We start from the raw sequence: 12,270 nt of genomic DNA on the forward strand, positions 1-12,270 counted from the left end.
CCAAGCAGACAGACGTGTGCTGAGCGTGGAGCCCGATGTGGGGCTCAATCTCACGACCCTGAGGTCATGACCTGAACCAAAATCAAGAGACAGATGCTTAACCGAATGAGCCACCCAGGTGCTCCATGAGTCTTTCTCTTCTGTAAGTTTTCAACCTGCTGTTTAGTATACCAGTACAATTTTTATTCAGATACTGTACTTTTCAATTCTCCAATTTGTGTTCCACAAGTTCCATGCGATTCTTTTTTTAGTTTTCACCTCTCTGCTGAGATTCCCCCATGTTTACTATCTTTTACTCTAAATCTTCAAACATATTTTACTAGATGCTTTTAAAAATTCTTTTTTTTTTTTTTTTTAAGATTTTATTTATTTGAGAGAGAGAATGAGGGAGAGAGCATGAAAAGGGGGAGGGTCTGAGGGAGAAGCAGACTCCCCGCTGAGCAGGGATCCTGATGCGGAACTTGATCCCGGGACTCCAGGATCATGACCTGAGCCGAACGCAGTCGCTTAACCAACTGAGCCACCCAGGCACCCTAGATGCTTTTAAACTCTTTATTTCCTAATTCCAATCTGAGCCATTTCAGGATCAGTTTCTACTATTTTTTTCTCATGACTAAGGAAGACATCTTTCTGTTTATTGATAGGTCTAATATATTGTTATTGTGTAATATATTGTATATGATATTGAACTGTGGATTCAATGAATTTTCCCAGAAGCATGTTAATTTTTGCTCTAGTAGGCAAATTTCTAGTTCTATTTGGTTAGAAACCAAATGAACCTTGATTTTGTATAACATGTATAACATGTTTCATGCAGAAACGTATCAGAGCCTATTTTGGATTTTTCCTTAATCCTATGGTGAGTCCCCTTAGTCCTGGGAAAGTCTTTAAATCCTAAAGCATGAGCCTTCCTTAGTTTCAATGTAAGGCCCAGGCCCAAGGTATTTACCAAGTCATGGTAGAATTCAAACTCCAAAATTCTGTGTTCACTGCAGTGGGCAGTGATTACATTCTCTGCTCAGCTCTTTCAGCGTACCAACTGTTGCTTTCTACTAGGCTCTATCAAAACTCACTGAACTTGTGAAGTTCAAGGGTTCGATCAGCTGAAGGATCTGAGAGGGATTTAAATAGATTGTGGGACTAAGCCCTCCACTCCACCCCCCATGACTCCCTCTTTGCCACTATTCCCTCCCTCAATTTCTAGCTATTTGGCAGCGGTGACCTCCAACCTCTGACAATATGAAAACCAATGAGATTGTGGCTCTCTAGTTGAGTTCTAAAAACCCTGTACCAAACGGACTAAGGAGACCCTCATCTCTGAATGTGTCTTCTGTCTGAAATTTTGTTGACTTTCTTTGGTAATTTTTAAATGCATTTTTCCTACCTAGTAATAGGCATAGGTTCCAAGTTAGCTCTTTTCACTCGTTAATTCTTAGTTGGGGAAAAGGGGACTACTATTTATTCAGGAGAGGGATATGGGAGGAGAAGAAGGAAAGGACGTTTTAGAACATGGGAGAACAGCGCTCAACAGCTTTATACATTTCCTCTTTCCAAGAACACACCCTTTTTGTTCAGAAGGTTTTCTATTTCATATCAGAATTTATTAGTGCAGCAGCTGACTTTATCAGTATCTGCAAAGCCCTTTAGTTTCTCTCCTCCACCTACTCTTACCTTTCAAACTGCCTCTGAGTTAGAAGTCAGACTGAAGTAAGTTTGTTTTTTTTTAAAGGGGCATTTTTCTAGAAGTTTCTCCCTTCTTCTCTCCCACTACTCTGTGGTATAAAAACAAAACCCACTCTATCTCAGGAAACATTTCCTGCTTGTCTCCATGGTTCTAAAAAGGCTCATCCATGTATCCAGTCTCCAAAATAATTCAGTTTCTGCAATATCTGTACTGTGCTCATAACCAAAGCAGATACATATTAGTTCAGTCAAGAAACACTCATTCAGTTTGTAAATAAGGCAAAAAGATGATTATGTGTCCTTTCAGTGTAACACTTGAACATCATCTAAACAAGCCCGCCTAGGGTCATATAACTCTCATTAAATTACTTAACTTTGTTTTACTTACTATTTACACCTGATTAGGGCTCAGATGCCTGAATTTGGATGTTAATTTCTAGAACACTGAGGAGTTAAAACCGATCTGTGTGTAGTTGAAAACATAACTCCAAAGGTAATGGCTTTATTATTCTCATAGGATATTTTAAGTTTTGGAGGTTACTGAGTAATCGCATTCCAGCACTCATTATTCCCACCTTAATCAGTAATTCACAATGTATTTCTTTGAAAATTGTGTTTAACTTCTTGAAACTATATCTTGATAGTTTAAAAAAAAAAATCCTCTTTGGCTTTTTTGGTGAGCTTCAGAAATGAAAATACAAAAATGAACGACACAGCACAACAAAACACACACCTCTGACATAATTATTCTTAAACCACAAGTCTTGAAATGTTTTTTGAAAGGGAGGAGTAAAAAGGGGGTGGCAATAAATACTTCCATTTTAGAAAAAAAATTAATAAGCAAAATAGAAATGGAAAATAGGGTGGTTAAATGTGAGTATGAAAATTTACAGCTGCCCCTGTCAAGTGTGACTTAAGATTTTTTAAAGCAAAATTGAAGACAAGGTATAAAAAGAAGCTGGATAACAAAAAGGCAAAATTAAAGATTACCTTAAGAGCTACAAATATAATTCGAAGTAAGCCAACTGTATCTGAGCAACCAAAACTATTACATAAAACAAAGGTGAACAGTCCAGTCCCTACAATATATTACAAACCAAGAACTTTAAAAAGCCTTCCTACAGTGAAAACCTCTGCTTGGCAGTTGACATATTAGATACAAGGAAGATGATCTTGACCTTCAAGAATCACATGATCTAACACTAAGCATACGCATGCAAGTGAATGGTGGGTAAGAAAAGAGACATGTCCTGAAGGGGTGCACACAGACGCACATATGTCAACATGTGTAAATACAACAATGAGAATCAGAAACAATGAGAGACTGTCATGTCCTATCCTTCACCAGCACTGAGGTGAGAAAACCCTGACTACAAGAGACTGTCCACAAATTTTTGGAATTCCTAAATACACAAATATATAAATATCTTTACAAATCTCACTCCCAATCATGTATGCCTCAAATCTCATGTTTCCTGTACATCATACCACCAAGCACCAGCTGACCTTCCAACCTTACCCATGTTTTCTCTCAGACTTGTAACAATTTTTTTCTTGGCTAGAGCAATCACTAAAACAGTTTCACAAATCATTTGTAAAATATAATTCTATAGATAGCATATAATGAGCCCACACTGTGGACCTGAATACTCGCAAAATCTGGCATTCTACTCTTTAATTTATTTAAAACCATTTTCCAGTTAAGAACCATTAATCTCTTAAGGTCTTCACATTTATCCCTGGCTTTAAGTTCTCTCATTAGGAAAGTTAGTTTCCACCATATCACATGAATTCCTGCTTAAAATGATAATAACAAAGGATAACAAGCTTTGTTGATTTGCAGATGAAAGAGACTAGCTGGTTTAATGCAGGATTTAAAGACCCAGCAACTCTAGCCTCCCAAACAAACCACTGTCGCGGGACTCTGGAATTTCTAATGAATGACTTCAGAAATGCTAATATTCATAAAAGCCAATGAGCTTCTGGGGGAAAAAAGTGAAACAAATAAAAAAAAGTGCTCTTGGGATTCAGAAGTTAAAGAAATTAACTGGGTTTTGAGAGAAATAGAAAAAGAGAAGGAATCATGGAAGAGGAAGATGTGGACTAGGCTTTAAGGATACAGAAAATTAGAGAAAATGACAGCTTTACTCTCATTACAGAGTTAAAGGGGGTAACTCAGAGAGAGCTCTTTCAACATCTTTGTGATGTCCAACCTCTAGTCCAACCTTTTCATTTCGTAGTGTCCCAGAAATACCATCAGAGCCACATGGTTTCCTGATTCTCAGTAACACTCCACGCTACCACACTTGCTCCGGCTGTGTTGTCTTGAGTTAGGAGCTGCTTTTAAAATCAAGGTCAACTACACAGCTGCAGGAGGGGCCCTGTGCCGCTCTATTCAGGAATTCAAGCCTTGAAATGCCGAAGGTGATAAAGGGGGATATAGTCCTTTCCTTCAGCCAATGCCAGGATCCTTGTTACAGAGAATAAACTGTGTACTGATGCAAACCCCGGAATTCTCACTCATTTCCCCCCTTTTCTGTCTTTTATACTTACCAATTTATCATTCCCATGATCTGTCTTCACTTCAGAACTAAGCGGAAGGAATAAGTCTGTTGTTGTATGCTCTGGGGGAGGTGCCTCCCCGAGAACTATCAAACCCTGCAAGACAGACAGAAAAGCAGCATAAGGGAGCGGTATCCTAAGTCACAAATTTAATTTATGAGTTAATATCACAAGAGTTAGGGGCAGGGGACTGGTTTACCAAAGCCCTTTTCCCTTTTCCTATGGTTCTGAAACAAAAACACACACTACCAGCAGCTTTGCTTTCCCAAGAGTTATTTCAACATAAAGCCTAGCAGTAGCAAGGAGTAAGGCTCAAGTCAGACCCAAGCTTCCCCCTTTTCCCATTTGAATGCTGTGACCTACATAAGCTTGTTACCTTTAGCATCTTTTAATCTGGAATCCTGAGCAGAGTATGGTACTTTATACTGTATTATTAACTAGATTATACTGCAGTAACAGCAGCAATGCAATTTTTCTAGGTAACTTGATCACAGATGTGGCTTAAAGATTACCTTAAATGCTACAAATATAAATGTTAAGTGCTACAAATATAAATGATAAGCCAACGGAATCAGAGCAACCAAAACTACTACACGAAATAAAGGTGGAACAACACTGCAGTCCCTACAATATATTACAAACCAAGAACTTAAAACTGTTCCAAAGGCACCTGTTTCTCATAAGCATAAATAACACTCCAGGTTAGGTTCCTGCTTCACAACCTCAAAGTCAGATCTTACATTCATCCCAGGAAATAAAAAATGTAAAAAAAGAAACTTAAAACGGCTCCACAAATCCTATCCAGGCAGCAAGGGCCCAGCTTGGTAAAGACAGAAGTGAGCTTACAGTGTAAAACAAAAAGCCACACACATGACTCTCACCGTGAACTCAAAGAGAGGTAACCAAAACCAAGTTTTGACACTGTATAACAGAAAGACTGGGATGAAAGTAACCAGGGCTTTGTGTCTTTGGTTCTCCTTCTCTGATCTAGAAAATAAGGAGATCTGAATGATAAGACTCTCTTAAAGGTAATTTTGTATTAGAATCACCTGGGGAAACTTACCAAGCTATACCTGCCCAGCTTCAACATCAAATCTACTCTGAGTCCCTGGGGTTAGGGCTGGGTATTTGACATTTTATAAAAAGCTCCACTAAGTCCTAAGGCAAGCTCTAAATTGAAACATATTAGACTTGCTTAGTCTTGACTCAGCATCAGAATCCCCCAGTGAACATCCTAAAATATGGATTTCAGGACCTAAAGATTCTGACTGTATCAATTTGAGCTCCCTACAGACTCTTGTAAGCCAGTGAACCAGATGATCCATTCCTAGGGTCCTTTCTAACTCAAAAACCTCTATAAAACAGGGGATGCAAAGAGATGAAATGGGGAAGTGGGGGACTGGTATTAAGAAAAAACAATGGAATTCTACCTGTTCCCCCCCCAAAAAATGAAGAAAAAAAAAGTGTTACAACACCCCCACCCCCACCCCCAAGCAAGAGAAACAACACTTACATATCCTGGAATAAGACTATGACTAGCCTATGTAGAAAATGAAGTGGTAACTCCTCAGAAAGGGAGGCAAAGACCATTAAGAAACGTTTGCCCTAGCCTTCAAAATGAAGTTTATCCGGCTAAAAGAACGGCTGAAAAAGATTTTCTTCTCTCAATCACGGCATAAAACAGACTTCATAAACTTTACCATGTCAAAGTAAAAACTATTCGCAAAAACCAGTTATCTTGCACACTATTCCCTTCTTAAAATAGTGCATTCAACATCTTCTCTGCTTAAGAGCCCTGGTTACAGTTATACCAGTCTCATGATCTCCAAGAAAATGTACATATATGAGGTTGTTGCCACTGAGAGGAAGGTTATTACAATACAGTTACTAGGTAAATAAATGCAATTAAAGGTTACAATACTAGCTGCTCTTATGTCCTTTTCTTCATATTGATTCTGCCCTTTAAAAATATATTTATCCAAAATGTCATTCATCCTTTCAAAGAGCTTGTCAAATCCAAGTCCCATCTCCTTCCAAGAAAATGTCCCTGGTTAACTGAGCCCTACTTGTTTTATCTACATTACCGGAGTTCCTAAAGCATCCGTATTATGTCCCACATTCTGTGTATTTGAATCTCATTTCCAGAGCAGAATCTTGGGCTAATTTATTTACTACTGCCTTAATTTATTTGTTAACTAATGTTAAGCCCCTTAAAGACTTAGACATAATACAAATATATTTGAATCCCCCATATTCCCTAGCTGAATCATACACCAAGAAAGGAAATGTGTAACAATTGTTTTTTGAGTTTTAGGTTAAAATTTTTTTTTTCCTTGAACAAGAATATTAAGTTTATATTAATTACAGCAAGAGCCTAAATAATCCAATTACCAGGTATAAAGTTACTCCCTCAATTTTTTTAGGTGAGAAGGTAAGTCAGGATATAACAGCCACTATTTTCCAGAGAACACTTTTTCCTTAAACCACTGAGTAATTTCTTAAACACCTCTCTGAAAGACAACAAGGACACTCTCCTGAGACTTATAAATAAGACCTGGTAGGGACCACTTATTCCCCATCATTTTATAGACCCAGAGAGGATGGAGGTTGAAGGTCATGTCAACAGGCCAACCCATGGCAGAACTAGGGCTAAAGACTGGGTCAAACTACTCTTGTTCTTTCATTCATTCAAATCAAGCCACCAATTATCCATTTATTGACCTTTTTTTTAGGGGCTGGGGATACAGGAAAGAAGAAGAGACATTTCCTTCCACCCTGTATCCCCATCCAAACCCATCCCTGAAAGTGCTTACATTCCAATACTGGGGAAGACAGATAATAAACAATATGAGTAAATAAATTTTATGTAGTACATTAGAAGGTGTCAAATGCTAAAGAAGGACAGTGTGAGGATTAAGTGGGAGTGGGCATCTCAGGGCTATTACTGCACTCTAAAATAGACAGCAAACTCACAGAGGCCAAGACACAAAGACTGAGAGAGTCTCCCCATCCTTCACCACCGCTCAATTCAAAACCAGGATCATGCCCAGGCCCCCAGGCCTAGAAAACTCCTACATAAGGATCCAAGAAATTGGGATGGGTCATAGCTGCATGTTGTCATAATATATCCTTATAAATTATTCCTCTGTGGAAACGCAAAGCTGTCCTACAGAAGTCAAAAAAAAAAAGAAGAGAAAAATAGTATGAACCAAAATTGAAAAAGGAAGAATCGATAGAAGAAATTACGCTAAGCCTAATTACAAAACAGGGCAAAAGAAAGCAAGCAAAAAGGAAAGAACAGAAAAAAACTTAAGTTGTAGACTTAACTGCTTCTATTTCACCAATTTCATATAATACATGGAGTCAAAGTACAAGATTAAAAAACATCACCTCTTAATTTATAATACAGAATTAAGATGTAATTTCACATACCCCCTCCCCCATCTTAAGATAAATCCGTGATCTCACTGCAGATCAGTTCCACAGGAACCGTCCTGGGTTACCTAGACAAGACATAGCTTTCCACAATGTCCTTATAACCCTGTAAGATGGGAATGTCAACTGCTTTACATCACTTTTGAAGACAAAGGTGTATTTCTAGGCTTCTACTATTCTATTCAGCTCCTTTTCTATCCAGAAACTTCAATGCTCTTCCGCCTCTCATTCCCAATAGTATGTCCATCCTTAGTTACCAACTGCTGTGTAATTTCACAGATCAGTCAGAAGAGATAAAAGAAAAATGGTATGTTTTGTATTAGACATGGATGTTGAAGACTGTGTCTCCTTTAGCAACAGAACCCATTTGGTCCCTGTGCCTTCCCCCTCAGTTTTATTTGGCAGGTATGAAATCTCAAAAAAAAAAGCTCGAGACATATAATGAAGACAAAAGAACAGCAGAGTGTTAGACAGAAAATGTTTTGGAGTCAAATAAATAGCTCTGAGTTCAAATTTAGCTCTGCCTCTTACAAAAATTTGTAAGCTTAAGATTTGCTCTGTGCACTAAACAACATACATGAACATACCTATCTATGTATATACTCCAGGTACATACATTGTTTTCCTTTATCATTCTATAAGGCAAGGGAACATCTTTAAAAAAACAAAACAAAACAAAAAAACTTACTGAACATGAAAATTAAAAGAGTAAGGAGCAATGTACAGAGGAGCTCCTAAACACCATATCCTTTCTCCAAAAAGCAACAGGAATCATTACTCCCAAAAGAAACTCTCAAGATTCTCTCAACCTGGAAGTTAATACTTAATTTCTGACAGAAAAGAAACTGGTAATCAACTAGTGGTAGTTCTCATTTTTTTTTTTTTTTTTTTTGGAATATGTCACTTTAAAAAAAAATTAATGTTAACATGCTAGAGAGTAAATCCTTAAAAAGAAAAAGAAAGCTTCACCCTCTAATTCCCCAACCTAAGACAAATTATAACACTCTACAGTTGACCACCAAACCTAGATTCATCTCATGGAAAGGCCTGTACTACCCAGGCAATCCTAACAAATCTTGGAGCAGGATAGGAAATGGGAACATCAATCCACTTTACCAAAACATAGGCAGTTAAAAATTTTAATAACTCAAAAAGCAGGCAAGCTCTTGGAAGCAACTACCTTGAGCAACAGTCAAATGCTTGTACCTCAGCTCTGAGCTCATGTTTACTTGACCATGAGCAAACTGCTTACCTCTCTGACCCTCCACTGGTTTACCTTTACATTTGTAAGTAATAGTAAAACACTCAGCACAGTGCCCGGCATGCAGTAAATGCTCAAAGACTTCTATTATTATAGTGATATGAGACCAAATGCATGTTAATTTACCTTCGGGGTAAATTTTATTGCTTACATGTTATATAGGCTTGAACGGTATCTGTCTAAAATTTATGTAACCTAAAACCTATAAATGTATCCTTACTTGGAATTGGGGTCTTTGCAGATATAACTGGGTTAAAATGAGCCCTACTTTGGGCCCTAAATCCCAGTATGACTGGTGTTCTTTTAAGAGGGAAATGTGGGCACAGACACACAGAGACAAGATGCCCAAGTGAGGACAGAGGCAGAAGTTGGAATGATGCTTTAAACGGAGGAACAACAAGGACTACCAGCAACCACTAGAAGCTTAGAATCTGCAAGGAAAGATTCTTCCCTAGAATCTTCAAAGGGACCTTGATTTTAGAATTCTAGCCTCCAGAAAATAAATTTCTGTTGTTTTAAGTTTACCACCCAATTTGTGCTGTTATGGCAGCCCCCAGAAACTAATACATTTGCTTTAAACAGACATTGTATAAATATAAATAAAGTTGTCAGTTTTCAACATATTACTTGTTAAGATTATCATTCAACTTTTACTCTTCCTATCACAATTTTGTAACAGACACTTTGTACTCAGACTGCAGACCAAGAAAATATATTATAATCTTGAACATCTTATTTTACAGACCATGAAAATGGAGATTCAGAAAGGTTCAGTGACTTTTCTTCCCAAGCTTATATAGCTATATGGTAGCAAAGACAGGACTAGAACAAAAGATTATCATCCCCAAGCCTGGCATTTCTTTAATACATTATGTTCTGAATAATAAAACTCTTAAAGAGTCAATATATCCACAAAACTCCAGAATAACCACTTTCCAGATATTTAGAAATATCTAAGACTTTTGAAAGTCTCCTAAAACTGCTGTCATTATTGCTGAGTTATGAGCTAAAGAATAAAACAGGAACCAAAAGTGAATTAAGAATATCTTTTCTGGGGTCCTGGCTGGCTCAGTCAGTGGAGCATGTGACTCCTGATCTCTGGGTTGTGAGTTCGAGCCCCCACTGGGTGTAGAGATTACTTAAAAAATAAGATCTTAGGAGGAAAAAAGTCACACACAGCTAGTGAGACTGTAAACCGAGGCTGTTGCCAAATTACTTCTATGAAGTATGCATCAAGGACATAAAAGTATCCATGATATGACTTAGCTAAAGATGTTTATTATGGTATGCTTTATAATTTTAATAAAGGGTATAATTAAAATAGTTGCCAAGAAAGGCAACAGAATATAGCCAATAAAAATGTTTTCCCAAAAAAACAACTAGAAGAGCACTCCAGTGGAATTTTTGGAGTAAAAGCTTACATGACATATATGGGAGGCTGCAGAACTTTAAACTCTCATCATTTTATTGTCAGTTGGTCATCCTTTAACTTTTGGCCTACTAATTAATTTAATGCATAGAGTCCACACAGTACAGCAATTCTCTGAAGACTGTGACCAGCACTAAGGCAAGACAAAAAAGTGTTGAGACACTTATTTTAAAAAAAAAAATTCTTTAAGAATGTAAGCTCCACAAAAGTAGGATTCTTATTTAACCACTGACCCTTCTAAAGCGTTCACGGTAGGCACTCACCTATCTGCTAAATGGATGTCTCTTCCATGTACATTTATCCCTCAGTCAAACCCAAACTGAGTAAGGGACTCTTTTCTAAGTTGATTTTTAAGAAGAAAAATTACCACAGTGTCACTATCAAAGATAAAAGGTAAGAATCAGGACTCTGCAGATCGGAGGACACAGAAAAACCAAAATCCCAAACACCAATGTCTAATTTCACTGGAACAGTCTTTCAGGAAAAATCCTGTTTTTCCTTAAGAAAGCAAAGGAAGCTTAGTGGTAAAATAGAAATGCATCTAAGTAGAAAAAGCAAGATGATATCCTCAGTCTTCATTGCTTTTCCATAAATATAACAAATAATGAGTTACATCAATGGCTTATATTATATAGTTGCTTTCTTATGTTTCCTATTAGCCCAAATATAGGAACTGTTTTGTTCTAAATGCATGTTCAATTTAACATTATATTCTAATAGTGTTGTCTGCACTATTCTAAACAACATCAGGCCCTTAAACAAATTAATCCACTGTATCAGATCATATTAAACCCTTCTCTTTGACACAGTTAAGAGTCATGGAGGGATTGGGAAAAAAGGATAATGGTAATTTTTAGCTGGGCTGAAAAAGACCAGACATTTATCTCTTACCTTATTAGCACGTATCTGTTTGTAAATATCTGTTTGCTGCCGAATTCGATATTCCAAGTCAGAAACATGAGCCTGAAGCCAGTTCCAGCGGCTGACAATAGCTGCTCGGTCTGCAGCCCATCTCCATTCTGATCTGCGTCTCCTAAAAGGAAATAAACTGAGTGAAATTCAAGAGTAGAAGCAACATTTATACCCAATGGGAATGAGAAGATTTTAACATCTAAAGGCCCTTATGTCGCCCACTCTAGTGCCAAGAAAAATCCAAGACTTTATGTATGTATATATGTATGTATGTCAATCACAGGACACACATGGACAAAATTTCACATATAGATACTTCCCAAATTAACTAGTTGAAACTGCCTTCTAGTATCCTGATACTGTGGCAATTTCAGAGGAGACACAGAAATATTCTCAGAAGACAGAATAATCTCAGGAGATCGAGAAGTATTTTCTACTTTTACATAAGACATATATAAACAATAAAGATTATCTACACAGAAAATCCAAAAGACATCACAAATTATTAAAGCAAAGAATTCAGCAAAACTGTAAAGATTGGCATACAAAAAACTCAAAGTGTGCCAACAAGTAGAAAATATTCATTTTTATAAAAAGCACTATTCACAACACCAAACATGATACATACAAGATCTTTAGAGAAATAATAAAACCTGAAAACATAAAGACCTATAAAAATGAGATACAATTTTTTTTTAAGATGGCAATTTTCACATGTGTATAAATTCAAATAAGTTCTAATCAAATTCCCTACAGGGTTTTTAATGGAAGCAGATGAAAAGATCCAAAAATTCACAAGGAAACAAAGACCAACAGTAGAGAATTCTCAAGAAAATATGATGGAAACTTCCTGGCATTACAGACTTACTGTAAAGCCATGACAATTAAAGCAATCCAGAAAGACAAAAAGACCAGTGAGACAAAGTACAAGGCCCCAAAACTTAGAACTGGATATATAAAAGGGATGATCCTTTTATCAGTGGGGAAA

At 37.1% G+C, this 12,270-nt stretch overlaps 1 protein-coding gene across 6 annotated transcripts in view; it reads right to left on the reverse strand.

Moving 5' to 3' along the window:
- Positions 1 to 12,270, reverse strand: part of KANSL1 (KAT8 regulatory NSL complex subunit 1) — a 133,777-nt gene that overhangs the window by 40,297 nt on the left and 81,210 nt on the right. For 5 of the 6 annotated variants that reach the window (XM_021678389.2, XM_021678387.2, XM_021678386.2 and 2 more), the window contains exons 2-3: positions 11,262 to 11,403; positions 4,237 to 4,341 (exon numbers count right to left, since the gene is read on the reverse strand). In XM_021678389.2, coding sequence (XP_021534064.1) covers positions 4,237 to 4,341; positions 11,262 to 11,403 — 247 coding nt within the window. The remainder of the gene's footprint in view (positions 1 to 4,236; positions 4,342 to 11,261; positions 11,404 to 12,270) is intronic. The other variant, XM_021678388.2, reaches the window with a different exon arrangement.

Source organism: Neomonachus schauinslandi, chromosome 15, assembly GCF_002201575.2.
Source record: "Neomonachus schauinslandi chromosome 15, ASM220157v2, whole genome shotgun sequence".
Taxonomy (NCBI): domain Eukaryota; kingdom Metazoa; phylum Chordata; class Mammalia; order Carnivora; family Phocidae; genus Neomonachus; species Neomonachus schauinslandi.